The sequence below is a fragment of the Manis pentadactyla genome, chromosome 11, assembly GCF_030020395.1.
Source record: "Manis pentadactyla isolate mManPen7 chromosome 11, mManPen7.hap1, whole genome shotgun sequence".
NCBI lineage: Eukaryota > Metazoa > Chordata > Mammalia > Pholidota > Manidae > Manis > Manis pentadactyla.
The window spans coordinates 56953484-56971896 of record NC_080029.1 but is presented as its reverse complement, the minus strand read 5'-3'; the positions used below and the strand labels follow the sequence as shown (position 1 = coordinate 56971896).

The 18413-nt window shown below is 48.3% G+C and overlaps 1 protein-coding gene across 1 annotated transcript; it reads right to left on the bottom strand.

The window, feature by feature from the left end:
• Nucleotides 1-11451: 11451 nt before the first annotated feature.
• LOC130679656 (uncharacterized) lies at nucleotides 11452-16697 on the bottom strand. Its single transcript, XM_057489035.1, is given in 2 exon segments — nucleotides 11452-14543; nucleotides 14546-16697. Coding segments are annotated over 2 exon segments (5244 nt in total).
• Between the last annotated feature and the right edge of the window lie 1716 nt (nucleotides 16698-18413).

Here is an 18413-nt window from a genome sequence, read left to right as displayed (position 1 = left end):
ACCTGGGCCGGAGGTGCCGGGGCTGAGGGCGCCGGGGCTGGGGGAGCCAGGGCTGGAGGAGCTGGGGCTGGGGCAGGAGGGTAGGGAGGGGGATCATCAACCATAAGTAAATCTTGAGTGTCCGGGTGAATTTTGGTAGTCTCTTTTTCCTTGCTCTGAGGTTGGGCCTGGGCCACTAAGACTCGAGAGCTCATTTTCTTTTGCACCCAGGGCTTTACCCAGGGTGGTGGATTTTCCACTAACTCCTGCCAGACCACAATATAGGGTTGCTGATCCGGATGTCCTTGAGACGAACTCTGAAAAACAACAGCTTTTACTGCAAGTAAAGTGGAGAGGTCAAAAGTCCCCTCCGGGGGCCACCCTACATTAAGAGTGGGCCACTCGGAGGTACAGAAAGTCTGCCATAGCCCCTTCTTAACTTCTACTGACAAATTGTGTGCCCTCGCTGTCACTTCGGTCCAATGATCTAACGTCAGACTGAGTGGAGTCGTTACCGTCTGTCCCATGGTCAGTATAACAATTATTAGACACGTACAGAACACAAAAAACAGAGACACACAGAGATTAGACACACAGCGGCCGCACTTAATTTTTCTTCAGATTTCTGACCAAAAACCGAAAAGAATCAGTGGGCTGATACTCTTGGCGCCCGAATATCAACCTTATCTCATCAGATTCACTTTGCCGGAAAAACAGATGAGAGGCCACCAGGCGTCCCTGGCCCTCCAATCTCCCTGAGGCGTCCCCCAGGGTTGCAGCCTGCGGTTCTCCAAGTACGTCTACCGACCGCAGTCTCGATCCCTTTACGGGATCGGGACGACTGCCAGACAAGGGTACCCCTTTTCAGAATTCTGACCGGTCTTACCAAGAAATAGAACACAGAACACAGACAACTCAAGGCGCCACTTAGTCTTACCTCTCCCTCCAAGGGCGACTTTCAGGAGTGAAACGGGGCGAGCGCACAATCCCGGACGAGAACCCAAATGTTGGATTCTCTCAGAGGAGAGCGCCGCCTCAAATCACTCACAGAAGGCGTCTCTTGATGCAATAAGCAAGAGGAATTTATTCAGAGACCAGCTAGCTGGGGTCCAAGTGTCAGCCCGACGCAGCGGGTCTCAACAAGGACCCCGAGCACTTAGAGTCAGAGGTTTTTATAGCATTTTCAAAAAGGGCAGTATTTTTCCACAAACACATCACATTGTTTTTCTAAAAAAACACATACATTTTGGCTGACGCCACATCCTGGGGGTCTAGTGAGATAAGATCACCCTCGGAATGTTAGGGTGGTTCTTAGTAAGGTAAGCTTGGTATGTATGATTAACTGAGTGAGGTTGGCTAACTAAAGGTCACTGCAATCAATGCTGGCTGACTAACTTGTTTTTCAAGGTTCTAATATTTTCCTATTTTCTTCCTTCTAGGTTAGAAAACGGAGTCTAAGCTTTTAAGATGGCTATACTTATGCTAACTTTCTATCTTCAATAAGGTTGATTCTTAGTGGAGGATTCTACATTTCCCCACTTCTTTTTAAGAAGCATTCCAATCATGGAATGCTTGTGTCCTCTTGTTGTGCGAGTGAATGTTATTGTTGCCTCAACATTAGCACTTGAACGGTACTCACTCTTTCTCTAACAAAAGTTATCAGCCGATTTAGTATACAGGGTCCCAAAGTGAGGAGTAGTATAAGAATAAGTAAAGGCCCAGTCAAGGTGGATATCAAGGTTGTAAGCCATGGAGATCTAGTAAACCAGGACTCAAATAGCCCTTGTCCAGCCTCCCGTTCTCTCTTTCTTTGATCTAACCTTTCCCTAAGTTTTGACATTGAATCTCTTACTATTCCAGAATGGTCTGCGTAAAAGCAGCATTCTTCCTTTAAGGCTGCACACAATCCTCCTTCTTTTAAAAACAACAGATCTAATCCTCGTCTGTTCTGCAAGACTACTTCAGACAGGGAGGTTAGAGATTCTTCAAGTTTGGTAATGGATTGTTCTATAGTCTTTAGGTCTTCATCAATTGCTGTCCTCAATCCCGCATAATGTTGGTTCCCTTGGATAATGGCGGCTGTCCCTGTTCCTACTCCAGCTGCAACTCCTATTCCTAATAATACAGCTAAGGTCAGCGAGATTGGCTCCCTTCTATACCTGTGTTTTGGTTCAAATTCAGCTACGAATGAGAAATCATCATGATATATCAATCTAGGTACTAATTGAAACATGATACAGAAGTCGCGGGAAGAATTGAAGACGGAAGTAGAGACACATGGGGTCAATCCAGTATTACAGGCCCACCACCCTTCGGGAGGAGGGACTAGACACTCATTTTCACCTGAGGAATTTACGGATATGGTTTCATTACACAAAGCTTCATAAGTGGGGGGAACTGAACCTAAACATTTCCCCCTCCCAGTCACCTCGGTCAGGGTCAGCTTCTTATGGCTTCCCCAGCTACAGATCTCGTGGCTAGTCGTTCTGTTAAAATTTCTCAACAGCCCCAATCCTTCATAGTAAGGAGGTCCAGAGGAGAAACACAACCAACAGGATTTAGTAGTATTAGGGCTGGTGGTGTTTAGAACTTGGAAAGCCCCCTCAAGAAGATTGAAGAGGCGTTGTCCAGTGTCAGGAAAGGGGGCTATTTGGTCAGGGGTGAGGGCAGCAGAAATAGTGGTAGGGTCTACTGGAGGCACCGGAGTCTGTTTCAGGATCGAGGCTGGGAGACGCGGTTGATTTCTTAGGACAGAATTAGGTCCTATTGGGGCAGCTGGAAGTGTCTCAACTTTAAGTCGGACAGTAAATATGAGGCCTTTGTCATCTCCAGATCTATAGTATCTAAGTCCCCACTGTCGTCCAGTGATCCACTCATCATACTGGCGTCTCTTATCACTAAACGTGATATTTAAGGGGAGGCACAGTCCTGTCCATTCACAGTTGGGGGATGTGCGGTTCTGGGTTACTTTAAGGAGGTCCCAGTCCGACACAGGATTCCAATAAACGTTACCCGTAGTCTCACAACCCCAAGAGCTACAATAAAAAGATTCCAAGCCCCCACACTGTCGGACTAGTTGATGGGTTCGTCCGTCACGGGGGCAGACATAGAAAGTAGTAGCTTTTCTCTTATTTCGAGCGTCGGGTGTACTGCATCCAAAACCGGCAGGCCACCAACCGCTCACTAGGGGGTGTTTGAGAGTTTTGTGGGCCTGTTCCCAGGGTATATTAGGTATATCCCAGGTATCTAATCCAGCGACCAGGGCACAAATATCGGGGTGCAGGGACGGCCACCAAGTCTTAATGGGGGCAACCTTAGAAATGGACCACACTACCTCTGCTGTCTGAGAGCAAACTTGCCATGTCAACAACCTGGGTTCATGGGAATTGGGGTTCTGGAGAGTTGGAAGTGGCAGGAGCATCAGAATCATCAGTGACACAATCATTCTTACACAAACGAAGTTTAAGGGGGTTATTAGTTCGAATTACTCGCCAATCCGGGCCTGGTTGAGGCGCTCTCTTCAGATGTGAAGCGTGGACCCAGGAGGAGATGCCATCTACTTTCACAGCTGTGGGAGTAGTCAAAAGAACAATGAAGGGTCCTTTCCACCGGGGCTCAAGATTTCCCGTTCGGTGTCGTCTCACGTAGACAGAGTCTCCCACTTGGAATTGATGAGGTACTGAGATGTCCTCTGGCCGATAGACTTCTCGGATAGAGGCTCACACTTCTTTCTGCACAGCTTCCAGAGCCCGTAACCTTTCAAGCAGAAACTTATTAGTCACACATTCAGAGGATGTATGGAGGAGAGTTGCATTTAGCGGAGCTGGAGCTCTAAACATTATTTCAAAAGGTGTTAGTTTAAAACGGCTGGGGGTGTTCCTGACTCGAAATAAGGCGAAAGGAAGGAGGACTAACCAATCACATAAACCAGTCTCTATGGATAATTTAGTCAGGGTCTCTTTTAAAGTTCTATTCATCCTTTCTACCTGTCCTGAGCTCTGGGGTCTATATGCACAGTGTAATTTCCAATCTGTCCCCAGGATCTTGGCCAATCCCTGACTTACCTGGGCAACAAAGGCAGGACCGTTGTCAGTGCCGATTACCTTTGGGATCCCGAACCTGGGAAATATTTCTTCAAGGATCTTCTTGGACACCATCTGAGCTGTCTCAGTTTTGGTGGGGAACGCCTCTGCCCATCCTGAAAAGGTGTCTAGGAAAACTAGGAGGTATTTATATCCATACTTAGCAGGCTTAATTTCAGTGAAGTCAACTTCCCAGTAGGCTCCTGGCCGATCCCCTCGAAGTCTCTTTCCGCATATTACTTGATGTTTGTTCACATTTACTAATTGGCCAGGAACACAATTTCTTACAACCTCGTCTGCCAATTTTCCCAAACCAATGACATGATAAGGGGAATCTCGAACCAGGGTTTTTAGGTTATTGGCCCCCAAATGTGTCAACTGATGTAATTGCCTTAAGTATTCTCCTGCCTTTTTCTGGGGCAGGATAATTTTCCCATCTTCTGACTTATACATTCCAAGGGGTGGGGATTTTTGGATCCCCAACTTGTCCATCTGAGCAAGATCCTCGGGGGTATACTGAAAGTTCTTACTACATGTGGCTTCTGGGTACACCTGGAGGGGTAAGATGTTCGTTCCCTGGGCTGCTTGTTTTGCAGCTTGGTCCGCCCTTCTGTTTCCTTGAGCTATTGGAGAGTCACTTTTTTGATGCCCAGGACAATGTATTATTGCTACTTCTCTAGGTCTATGGATGGCTTCTAACAGATCTAAGATTTCTTGTTTATTCTTAACATCTTTCCCGGCAGAAGTCAGCAGCCCTCTCTGTCTATATATAGCCCCGTGTATATGAGCAGTGGCAAAAGCGTAACGGCTGTCAGTATAGACGTTAAGTTTCTTAACTTCTGCCATCTTTAAAGCCTGGGTCAGGGCAACGAGCTCTGCCCGCTGCGCAGAAGTGCCCGTTGGGAGTCCGCTGGCCCACACAATTCGGTCATCATCTACTACTGCAGCTCCTGCCATCCTCTTACCTCCCATGATGTAACTGCTCCCTTCTGTGTACCAGGTCAGGAGTCCCGGTCCTTCTAAGGGCTGATCTCGTAAGTCCCGACGGGTCCCCGTCTCCTCAGCCAGGATTTCCTGGCAGGTATGAAGCACTTCTTTTCCCACATCGGGGAGCAGAGTAGCCGGGTTTAGGATGGCAGGCGGGGCAAATTCCACACGATCACGATTCAGGAGTAAGGTTTGATAGTGAGTCATTCTAGCATTCGACATCCATCTTTCGGGTGGTTCTCGAATTACGCTTTCCAGTGCATGAGGAGCAACCACAGTGAGTTTTTGTCCCAGCGTTAGCTTGTCAGAATCTTTAACTAAGAGGGCCACAGCTGCCACTACTCTCAAACAAGTGGGCCATCCACTACTCACGGGGTCTAATTTTTTAGGCAAATAGGCGACAGGTCTCTTCCAAGGTCCCCATTGTTGGGTCAATACTCCTCGAGCGACTCCGTTCCGTTCATCCACAAAAAGGATAAATGGCTTAGTTATGTCTGGCAATGCCAGAGCGGGTGCCGAGAGGAGGGCCTTTTTGATATCATCAAAGGCCTGTTGTTGTTCAGATCCCCAAACAAACGGGGCTGCTCCTTTAGTGAGGGGATACAGAGGGGCTGCCAAAGAAGCATATCCGGGTATCCATAGTCTACAAAACCCTGCTGTCCCCAGAAACTCGCGAACCTGGCGTGCAGTAGTGGGAACCGGAATCTGCATCACAGTCTGCTTTCGGGCTTCAGTAAGCCACCTTTTCCCATTTCTCAGGGAGTATCCCAAATAAGTCACTTGTTGCTGGCAGATCTGTGCCTTCTTAGCAGATACCCTGTACCCCAATTTGGCAAGCTCAGCCAAAAGGGCTCCAGTGGCCTTTTGGCAGGTTCTCTGAGTAGGGGTGGCTATCAATAAGTCATCAACATACTGTAACAAAGTTACCTGTGGGTTAGAAGCTCGGTAGAAAGCCAAATCTTGATGTAGAGCCTCATCGAAGAGGGTGGGCGAGTTCGTAAATCCTTGTGGCAAACGAGTCCAGGTCAATTGTCTAGTAGTTCCTGTGGAGGGATCTTTCCATTCAAAAGCAAACAGCGGTTGGCTGCTCTGGTGCAAGCGCAGACAAAAGAAAGCATCTTTTAAATCTAAAACTGAATACCAGGTGTTTTCCGGGGCCAGGGAGCTTAGTAGGTTATAAGGATTTGGCACGGTGGGGTGAATGTCCTGTGTCCTTTTGTTAACTTCTCTTAAATCTTGTACTGGTCGGTAGTCTCCCGTTCCTGCCTTTTTTACAGGCAGCAAGGGGGTGTTCCATGGGGATTGACATCTTACTAATATCCCCTGTTCCATAAGCTTCTGGATATGTGGCCTAATTCCATCCCTGGCTTCTTTACTCATTGGATATTGTCTCACAGTTACGGTAAGGCTGAAGCTTTTAGTTCTATGACTACAGGGGGCTGGTTCTTGGCGAGCCCCATGCCGGCCATTTCCGCCCAGGCTCCTGGGAACCGGCCAAACCACTCCTGACTTATTTTGGAGGGCTCCGGCTCCTTAAAAAGACGGTATTCATCTTCTAATCTTATAGTCAGGACGCTTAAGCTCAAAGGTTTATTCTCTTGATTGGTCACCAGAGGTTCCCCGGCTTGAAAGGATATTTGGGCCCCCGCTTTGGTTAAGATGTCTCTTCCTAACAGGGGTGTGGGGCATTCCGGTATAACAAGGAACGAGTGGTTTACTCGTCCTACTCCTAAATCCACTGTTCTCCGGGTAGTCCACACATATTGTTTCTGGCCCGTAGCACCTATCACCCAAGATTTTTTATCAGAGAGGGGGCCCTTTGCCTGAGTCAATACAGAATGTTGAGCACCGGTGTCTACCAGGAATTCAACGGGTTGCCCCTCCACTTTCAGAGTTACCCTGGGCTCGGGGAGGGGCTCTGAGCCCCGTCTTCCCTAATCCTCGTCTTCCAGCAGGGACAACGCCTTCTTCGGAGGCTTTTTAAGTGGCTTTTTAGGGCATTCTTTTACCCAGTGCCCTTTTTCCTTGCAATATGCACATTGATCTTTATCCAAAGGAGGCCGGTTGCCCAGGTGCCCTGCCTTACTAGTTCTGCCGCTAGAGGGCGGGCGTCCCTTGCCTTCTACCACTGCAGCCAAGATCCTTGTTAAATTTTTCTCATGTTTCCTATCCCTTTTTTCCTCTTTACTTTCTCTTTCCTTCTCCTTCCTCAATTCCTTTTCTTCCTCAGTCTCTCTCTTATGATAAACTTTCTCAGCTTCTTTCACTAAATCTCTCAGCGACAAATCTTGTAAGCCTTCCAATCTCTGAAGCTTCTTTCTAATATCGGGTGCTGATTGCCCAATAAAAGCAAGAGCCACTGAGGCACTGTGTTCCTCGGAAGTGGGGTCAAAGGGAGTATACTGCCTGAAGGCTTCCATCAGGCGTTCTAAGAACACTGCAGGCGCCTCAGTGGCTCCCTGACTGACCTCTCTTACCTTGGCCAAATTGGTGGGGCGCCTCGCGGCCCCGCGAAGACCCGCCACCAGAGCCTGGCGATAGATGGTTAGTCGCTCCCTACCTTCTGGAGAATTAAAGTTCCAGTTGGGTCTGGTCAGTGGGAACCCCCTTTCTATATCATGAGGGAGTTGTGATGGTCGTCCGTCAGCTCCAGGCACATTCTTTTGTGCTTCCAGGAGGATCCTTTCTCTTTCTTCCGTGGTGAAGAGCACCTGTAAAAGCTGCTGACAGTCATCCCAAGTGGGCTGGTGAGAAAATATTAGGGACTCTATCAGTCCAGTTAGTTTCTGTGGTTCTTCTGAAAAAGGAGGGTGGTTAGCTTTCCAGTTGTATAAATCAGCAGAGGAGAAAGGCCAATATTGCAGAGGTTGGAAAGGCGGGTCCCCTTCCTCTCCGAGGATGGGGCCCCATAAGACAGGAGGGGAAAAATACCCGGTGGGTCCATTGCGGCCCCTCGGCGGCGTCGAGTTCCCTGGGCCAGTCCTGGAAGCGGTCCCATTGCCCCGGTGCCTGAAGCTAGGGGCAGTGGGGGCGCTGGGGCTGGGGGCACCTGGGCCGGAGGTGCCGGGGCTGAGGGCGCCGGGGCTGGGGGAGCCAGGGCTGGAGGAGCTGGGGCTGGGGCAGGAGGGTAGGGAGGGGGATCATCAACCATAAGTAAATCTTGAGTGTCCGGGTGAATTTTGGTAGTCTCTTTTTCCTTGCTCTGAGGTTGGGCCTGGGCCACTAAGACTCGAGAGCTCATTTTCTTTTGCACCCAGGGCTTTACCCAGGGTGGTGGATTTTCCACTAACTCCTGCCAGACCACAATATAGGGTTGCTGATCCGGATGTCCTTGAGACGAACTCTGAAAAACAACAGCTTTTACTGCAAGTAAAGTGGAGAGGTCAAAAGTCCCCTCCGGGGGCCACCCTACATTAAGAGTGGGCCACTCGGAGGTACAGAAAGTCTGCCATAGCCCCTTCTTAACTTCTACTGACAAATTGTGTGCCCTCGCTGTCACTTCGGTCCAATGATCTAACGTCAGACTGAGTGGAGTCGTTACCGTCTGTCCCATGGTCAGTATAACAATTATTAGACACGTACAGAACACAAAAAACAGAGACACACAGAGATTAGACACACAGCGGCCGCACTTAATTTTTCTTCAGATTTCTGACCAAAAACCGAAAAGAATCAGTGGGCTGATACTCTTGGCGCCCGAATATCAACCTTATCTCATCAGATTCACTTTGCCGGAAAAACAGATGAGAGGCCACCAGGCGTCCCTGGCCCTCCAATCTCCCTGAGGCGTCCCCCAGGGTTGCAGCCTGCGGTTCTCCAAGTACGTCTACCGACCGCAGTCTCGATCCCTTTACGGAATCGGGACGACTGCCAGACAAGGGTACCCCTTTTCAGAATTCTGACCGGTCTTACCAAGAAATAGAACACAGAACACAGACAACTCAAGGCGCCACTTAGTCTTACCTCTCCCTCCAAGGGCGACTTTCAGGAGTGAAACGGGGCGAGCGCACAATCCCGGACGAGAACCCAAATGTTGGATTCTCTCAGAGGAGAGCGCCGCCTCAAATCACTCACAGAAGGCGTCTCTTGATGCAATAAGCAAGAGGAATTTATTCAGAGACCAGCTAGCTGGGGTCCAAGTGTCAGCCCGACGCAGCGGGTCTCAACAAGGACCCCGAGCACTTAGAGTCAGAGGTTTTTATAGCATTTTCAAAAAGGGCAGTATTTTTCCACAAACACATCACATTGTTTTTCTAAAAAAACACATACATTTTGGCTGATGCCACATCCTGGGGGTCTAGTGAGATAAGATCACCCTCGGAATGTTAGGGTGGTTCTTAGTAAGGTAAGCTTGGTATGTATGATTAACTGAGTGAGGTTGGCTAACTAAAGGTCACTGCAATCAATGCTGGCTGACTAACTTGTTTTTCAAGGTTCTAATATTTTCCTATTTTCTTCCTTCTAGGTTAGAAAACGGAGTCTAAGCTTTTAAGATGGCTATACTTATGCTAACTTTCTATCTTCAATAAGGTTGATTCTTAGTGGAGGATTCTACATTTCCCCACTTCTTTTTAAGAAGCATTCCAATCATGGAATGCTTGTGTCCTCTTGTTGTGCGAGTGAATGTTATTGTTGCCTCAACATTAGCACTTGAACGGTACTCACTCTTTCTCTAACAAAAGTTATCAGCCGATTTAGTATACAGGGTCCCAAAGTGAGGAGTAGTATAAGAATAAGTAAAGGCCCAGTCAAGGTGGATATCAAGGTTGTAAGCCATGGAGATCTAGTAAACCAGGACTCAAATAGCCCTTGTCCAGCCTCCCGTTCTCTCTTTCTTTGATCTAACCTTTCCCTAAGTTTTGACATTGAATCTCTTACTATTCCAGAATGGTCTGCGTAAAAGCAGCATTCTTCCTTTAAGGCTGCACACAATCCTCCTTCTTTTAAAAACAACAGATCTAATCCTCGTCTGTTCTGCAAGACTACTTCAGACAGGGAGGTTAGAGATTCTTCAAGTTTGGTAATGGATTGTTCTATAGTCTTTAGGTCTTCATCAATTGCTGTCCTCAATCCCGCATAATGTTGGTTCCCTTGGATAATGGCGGCTGTCCCTGTTCCTACTCCAGCTGCAACTCCTATTCCTAATAATACAGCTAAGGTCAGCGAGATTGGCTCCCTTCTATACCTGTGTTTTGGTTCAAATTCAGCTACGAATGAGAAATCATCATGATACATCAATCTAGGTACTAATTGAAACATGATACAGAAGTCGCGGGAAGAATTGAAGACGGAAGTAGAGACACATGGGGTCAATCCAGTATTACAGGCCCACCACCCTTCGGGAGGAGGGACTAGACACTCATTTTCACCTGAGGAATTTACGGATATGGTTTCATTACACAAAGCTTCATAAGTGGGGGGAACTGAACCTAAACATTTCCCCCTCCCAGTCACCTCGGTCAGGGTCAGCTTCTTATGGCTTCCCCAGCTACAGATCTCGTGGCTAGTCGTTCTGTTAAAATTTCTCAACAGCCCCAATCCTTCATAGTAAGGAGGTCCAGAGGAGAAACACAACCAACAGGATTTAGTAGTATTAGGGCTGGTGGTGTTTAGAACTTGGAAAGCCCCCTCAAGAAGATTGAAGAGGCGTTGTCCAGTGTCAGGAAAGGGGGCTATTTGGTCAGGGGTGAGGGCAGCAGAAATAGTGGTAGGGTCTACTGGAGGCACCGGAGTCTGTTTCAGGATCGAGGCTGGGAGACGCGGTTGATTTCTTAGGACAGAATTAGGTCCTATTGGGGCAGCTGGAAGTGTCTCAACTTTAAGTCGGACAGTAAATATGAGGCCTTTGTCATCTCCAGATCTATAGTATCTAAGTCCCCACTGTCGTCCAGTGATCCACTCATCATACTGGCGTCTCTTATCACTAAACGTGATATTTAAGGGGAGGCACAGTCCTGTCCATTCACAGTTGGGGGATGTGCGGTTCTGGGTTACTTTAAGGAGGTCCCAGTCCGACACAGGATTCCAATAAACGTTACCCGTAGTCTCACAACCCCAAGAGCTACAATAAAAAGATTCCAAGCCCCCACACTGTCGGACTAGTTGATGGGTTCGTCCGTCACGGGGGCAGACATAGAAAGTAGTAGCTTTTCTCTTATTTCGAGCGTCGGGTGTACTGCATCCAAAACCGGCAGGCCACCAACCGCTCACTAGGGGGTGTTTGAGAGTTTTGTGGGCCTGTTCCCAGGGTATATTAGGTATATCCCAGGTATCTAATCCAGCGACCAGGGCACAAACATCGGGATGCAGGGACGGCCACCAAGTCTTAATGGGGGCAACCTTAGAAATGGACCACACTACCTCTGCTGTCTGAGAGCAAACTTGCCATGTCAACAACCTGGGTTCATGGGAATTGGGGTTCTGGAGAGTTGGAAGTGGCAGGAGCATCAGAATCATCAGTGACACAATCATTCTTACACAAACGAAGTTTAAGGGGGTTATTAGTTCGAATTACTCGCCAATCCGGGCCTGGTTGAGGCGCTCTCTTCAGATGTGAAGCGTGGACCCAGGAGGAGATGCCATCTACTTTCACAGCTGTGGGAGTAGTCAAAAGAACAATGAAGGGTCCTTTCCACCGGGGCTCAAGATTTCCCGTTCGGTGTCGTCTCACGTAGACAGAGTCTCCCACTTGGAATTGATGAGGTACTGAGATGTCCTCTGGCCGATAGACTTCTCGGATAGAGGCTCACACTTCTTTCTGCACAGCTTCCAGAGCCCGTAACCTTTCAAGCAGAAACTTATTAGTCACACATTCAGAGGATGTATGGAGGAGAGTTGCATTTAGCGGAGCTGGAGCTCTAAACATTATTTCAAAAGGTGTTAGGTTAAAACGGCTGGGGGTGTTCCTGACTCGAAATAAGGCGAAAGGAAGGAGGACTAACCAATCACATAAACCAGTCTCTATGGATAATTTAGTCAGGGTCTCTTTTAAAGTTCTATTCATCCTTTCTACCTGTCCTGAGCTCTGGGGTCTATATGCACAGTGTAATTTTTAATCTGTCCCCAGGATCTTGGCCAATCCCTGACTTACCTGGGCAACAAAGGCAGGACCGTTGTCAGAGCCGATTACCTTTGGGATCCCGAACCTGGGAAATATTTCTTCAAGGATCTTCTTGGACACCATCTGAGCTGTCTCAGTTTTGGTGGGGAACGCCTCTGCCCATCCTGAAAAGGTGTCTAGGAAAACTAGGAGGTATTTATATCCATACTTAGCAGGCTTAATTTCAGTGAAGTCAACTTCCCAGTAGGCTCCTGGCCGATCCCCTCGAAGTCTCTTTCCGCATATTACTTGATGTTTGTTCACATTTACTAATTGGCAAGGAACACAATTTCTTACAACCTCGTCTGCCAATTTTCCCAAACCAATGACATGATAAGGGGAATCTCGAACCAGGGTTTTTAGGTTATTGGCCCCCAAATGTGTCAACTGATGTAATTGCCTTAAGTATTCTCCTGCCTTTTTCTGGGGCAGGATAATTTTCCCATCTTCTGACTTATACATTCCAAGGGGTGGGGATTTTTGGATCCCCAACTTGTCCATCTGAGCAAGATCCTCGGGGGTATACTGAAAGTTCTTACTACATGTGGCTTCTGGGTACACCTGGAGGGGTAAGATGTTCGTTCCCTGGGCTGCTTGTTTTGCAGCTTGGTCCGCCCTTCTGTTTCCTTGAGCTATTGGAGAGTCACTTTTTTGATGCCCAGGACAATGTATTATTGCTACTTCTCTAGGTCTATGGATGGCTTCTAACAGATCTAAGATTTCTTGTTTATTCTTAACATCTTTCCCGGCAGAAGTCAGTAGCCCTCTCTGTCTATATATAGCCTCGTGTATATGAGCAGTGGCAAAAGCGTAACGGCTGTCAGTATAGACGTTAAGTTTCTTACCTTCTGCCATCTTTAAAGCCTGGGTCAGGGCAACGAGCTCTGCCCGCTGTGCACAAGTGCCCGTTGGGAGTCCGCTGGCCCACACAATTCGGTCATCATCTACTACTGCAGCTCCTGCCATCCTCTTACCTCCCATGATGTAACTGCTCCCTTCTGTGTACCAGGTCAGGAGTCCCGGTCCTTCTAAGGGCTGATCTTGTAAGTCCCGACGGGTCCCCGTCTCCTCAGCCAGGATTTCCTGGCAGGTATGAAGCACTTCTTTTCCCACATCGGGGAGCAGAGTAGCCGGGTTTAGGATGGCAGGCGGGGCAAATTCCACACGATCACGATTCAGGAGTAAGGTTTGATAGTGAGTCATTCTAGCATTCGACATCCATCTTTCGGGTGGTTCTCGAATTACGCTTTCCAGTGCATGAGGAGCAACCACAGTGAGTTTTTGTCCCAGCGTTAGCTTGTCAGAATCTTTAACTAAGAGGGCCACAGCTGCCACTACTCTCAAACAAGTGGGCCATCCACTACTCACGGGGTCTAATTTTTTAGGCAAATAGGCGACAGGTCTCTTCCAAGGTCCCCATTGTTGGGTCAATACTCCTCGAGCGACTCCGTTCCGTTCATCCACAAAAAGGATAAATGGCTTAGTTATGTCTGGCAATGCCAGAGCGGGTGCCGAGGGGAGGGCCTTTTTGATATCATCAAAGGCCTGTTGTTGTTCAGATCCCCAAACAAACGGGGCTGCTCCTTTAGTGAGGGGATACAGAGGGGCTGCCAAAGAAGCATATCCGGGTATCCATAGTCTACAAAACCCTGCTGTCCCCAGAAACTCGCGAACCTGGCGTGCAGTAGTGGGAACCGGAATCTGCATCACAGTCTGCTTTCGGGCTTCAGTAAGCCACCTTTTCCCATTTCTCAGGGAGTATCCCAAATAAGTCACTTGTTGCTGGCAGATCTGTGCCTTCTTAGCAGATACCCTGTACCCCAATTTGGCAAGCTCAGCCAAAAGGGCTCCAGTGGCCTTTTGGCAGGTTCTCTGAGTAGGGGTGGCTATCAATAAGTCATCAACATACTGTAACAAAGTTACCTGTGGGTTAGAAGCTCGGTAGAAAGCCAAATCTTGATGTAGAGCCTCATCGAAGAGGGTGGGCGAGTTCGTAAATCCTTGTGGCAAACGAGTCCAGGTCAATTGTCTAGTAGTTCCTGTGGAGGGATCTTTCCATTCAAAAGCAAACAGCGGTTGGCTGCTCTGGTGCAAGCGCAGACAAAAGAAAGCATCTTTTAAATCTAAAACTGAATACCAGGTGTTTTCCGGGGCCAGGGAGCTTAGTAGGTTATAAGGATTTGGCACGGTGGGGTGAATGTCCTGTGTCCTTTTGTTAACTTCTCTTAAATCTTGTACTGGTCGGTAGTCTCCCATTCCTGCCTTTTTTACAGGCAGCAAGGGGGTGTTCCATGGGGATTGACATCTTACTAATATCCCCTGTTCCATAAGCTTCTGGATATGTGGCCTAATTCCATCCCTGGCTTCTTTACTCATTGGATATTGTCTCACAGTTACGGTAAGGCTGAAGCTTTTAGTTCTATGACTACAGGGGGCTGGTTCTTGGCGAGCCCCATGCCAGCCATTTCCGCCCAGGCTCCTGGGAACCGGCCAAACCACTCCTGACTTATTTTGGAGGGCTCCGGCTCCTTAAAAAGACGGTATTCATCTTCTAATCTTATAGTCAGGACGCTTAAGCTCAAAGGTTTATTCTCTTGATTGGTCACCAGAGGTTCCCCGGCTTGAAAGGATATTTGGGCCCCCGCTTTGGTTAAGATGTCTCTTCCTAACAGGGGTGTGGGGCATTCCGGTATAACAAGGAACGAGTGGTTTACTCGTCCTACTCCTAAATCCACTGTTCTCCGGGTAGTCCACACATATTGTTTCTGGCCCGTAGCACCAATCACCCAAGATTTTTTATCAGAGAGGGGGCCCTTTGCCTGAGTCAATACAGAATGTTGAGCACCGGTGTCTACCAGGAATTCAACGGGTTGCCCCTCCACTTTCAGAGTTACCCTGGGCTCGGGGAGGGGCTCTGAGCCCCGTCTTCCCTAATCCTCGTCTTCCAGCAGGGACAACGCCTTCTTCGGAGGCTTTTTAAGTGGCTTTTTAGGGCATTCTTTTACCCAGTGCCCTTTTTCCTTGCAATATGCACATTGATCTTTATCCAAAGGAGGCCGGTTGCCCAGGTGCCCTGCCTTACTAGTTCTGCCGCTAGAGGGCGGGCGTCCCTTGCCTTCTACCACTGCGGCCAAGATCCTTGTTAAATTTTTCTCATGTTTCCTATCCCTTTTTTCCTCTTTACTTTCTCTTTCCTTCTCCTTCCTCAATTCCTTTTCTTCCTCAGTCTCTCTCTTATGATAAACTTTCTCAGCTTCTTTCACTAAATCTCTCAGCGACAAATCTTGTAAGCCTTCCAATCTCTGAAGCTTCTTTCTAATATCGGGTGCTGATTGCCCAATAAAAGCAAGAGCCACTGAGGCACTGTGTTCCTCGGAAGTGGGGTCAAAGGGAGTATACCGCCTGAAGGCTTCCATCAGGCGTTCTAAGAACACTGCAGGCGCCTCAGTGGCTCCCTGACTGACCTCTCTTACCTTGGCCAAATTGGTGGGGCGCCTCGCGGCCCCCCGAAGACCCGCCACCAGAGCCTGGCGATAGATGGTTAGTCGCTCCCTACCTTCTGGAGAATTAAAGTTCCAGTTGGGTCTGGTCAGTGGGAACCCCCTTTCTATATCATGAGGGAGTTGTGATGGTCGTCCGTCAGCTCCAGGCACGTTCTTTTGTGCTTCCAGGAGGATCCTTTCTCTTTCTTCCGTGGTGAAGAGCACCTGTAAAAGCTGCTGACAGTCATCCCAAGTGGGCTGGTGAGAAAACATTAGGGACTCTATCAGTCCAGTTAGTTTCTGTGGTTCTTCTGAAAAAGGAGGGTGGTTAGCTTTCCAGTTGTATAAATCAGCAGAGGAGAAAGGCCAATATTGCAGAGGTTGGAAAGGCGTGTCCTCTTCCTCTCCGAGGATGGGGGCCCCATAAGACCGGAAGGGAAAAATACCCGGTGGGTCCATTGCGGCCCCTCGGCGGCGTCGAGTTCCGTGGGCCGGTCCTGGAAGCGGTCCCATTGCCCCGGTGCCTGAAGCTAGGGGCAGTGGGGGCGCTGGGGCTGGGGGCACCTGGGCCGGAGGTGCCGGGGCTGAGGGCGCCGGGGCTGGGGGAGCCAGGGCTGGAGGAGCTGGGGCTGGGGCAGGAGGGTAGGGAGGGGGATCATCAACCATAAGTAAATCTTGAGTGTCCGGGTGAATTTTGGTAGTCTCTTTTTCCTTGCTCTGAGGTTGGGCCTGGGCCACTAAGACTCGAGAGCTCATTTTCTTTTGCACCCAGGGCTTTACCCAGGGTGGTGGATTTTCCACTAACTCCTGCCAGACCACAATATAGGGTTGCTGATCCGGATGTCCTTGAGACGAACTCTGAAAAACAACAGCTTTTACTGCAAGTAAAGTGGAGAGGTCAAAAGTCCCCTCCGGGGGCCACCCTACATTAAGAGTGGGCCACTCGGAGGTACAGAAAGTCTGCCATAGCCCCTTCTTAACTTCTACTGACAAATTGTGTGCCCTCGCTGTCACTTCGGTCCAATGATCTAACGTCAGACTGAGTGGAGTCGTTACCGTCTGTCCCATGGTCAGTATAACAATTATTAGACACGTACAGAACACAAAAAACAGAGACACACAGAGATTAGACACACAGCGGCCGCACTTAATTTTTCTTCAGATTTCTGACCAAAAACCGAAAAGAATCAGTGGGCTGATACTCTTGGCGCCCGAATATCAACCTTATCTCATCAGATTCACTTTGCCGGAAAAACAGATGAGAGGCCACCAGGCGTCCCTGGCCCTCCAATCTCCCTGAGGCGTCCCCCAGGGTTGCAGCCTGCGGTTCTCCAAGTACGTCTACCGACCGCAGTCTCGATCCCTTTACGGGATCGGGACGACTGCCAGACAAGGGTACCCCTTTTCAGAATTCTGACCGGTCTTACCAAGAAATAGAACACAGAACACAGACAACTCAAGGCGCCACTTAGTCTTACCTCTCCCTCCAAGGGCGACTTTCAGGAGTGAAACGGGGCGAGCGCACAATCCCGGACGAGAACCCAAATGTTGGATTCTCTCAGAGGAGAGCGCCGCCTCAAATCACTCACAGAAGGCGTCTCTTGATGCAATAAGCAAGAGGAATTTATTCAGAGACCAGCTAGCTGGGGTCCAAGTGTCAGCCCGACGCAGCGGGTCTCAACAAGGACCCCGAGCACTTAGAGTCAGAGGTTTTTATAGCATTTTCAAAAAGGGCAGTATTTTTCCACAAACACATCACATTGTTTTTCTAAAAAAACACATACATTTTGGCTGACGCCACATCCTGGGGGTCTAGTGAGATAAGATCACCCTCGGAATGTTAGGGTGGTTCTTAGTAAGGTAAGCTTGGTATGTATGATTAACTGAGTGAGGTTGGCTAACTAAAGGTCACTGCAATCAATGCTGGCTGACTAACTTGTTTTTCAAGGTTCTAATATTTTCCTATTTTCTTCCTTCTAGGTTAGAAAACGGAGTCTAAGCTTTTAAGATGGCTATACTTATGCTAACTTTCTATCTTCAATAAGGTTGATTCTTAGTGGAGGATTCTACATTTCCCCACTTCTTTTTAAGAAGCATTCCAATCATGGAATGCTTGTGTCCTCTTGTTGTGCGAGTGAATGTTATTGTTGCCTCAACATTAGCACTTGAACGGTACTCACTCTTTCTCTAACAAAAGTTATCAGCCGATTTAGTATACAGGGTCCCAAAGTGAGGAGTAGTATAAGAATAAGTAAAGGCCCAGTCAAGGTGGATATCAAGGTTGTAAGCCATGGAGATCTAGTAAACCAGGACTCAAATAGCCCTTGTCCAGCCTCCCGTTCTCTCTTTCTTTGATCTAACCTTTCCCTAAGTTTTGACATTGAATCTCTTACTATTCCAGAATGGTCTGCGTAAAAGCAGCATTCTTCCTTTAAGGCTGCACACAATCCTCCTTCTTTTAAAAACAACAGATCTAATCCTCGTCTGTTCTGCAAGACTACTTCAGACAGGGAGGTTAGAGATTCTTCAAGTTTGGTAATGGATTGTTCTATAGTCTTTAGGTCTTCATCAATTGCTGTCCTCAATCCCGCATAATGTTGGTTCCCTTGGATAATGGCGGCTGTCCCTGTTCCTACTCCAGCTGCAACTCCTATTCCTAATAATACAGCTAAGGTCAGCGAGATTGGCTCCCTTCTATACCTGTGTTTTGGTTCAAATTCAGCTACGAATGAGAAATCATCATGATACATCAATCTAGGTACTAATTGAAACATGATACAGAAG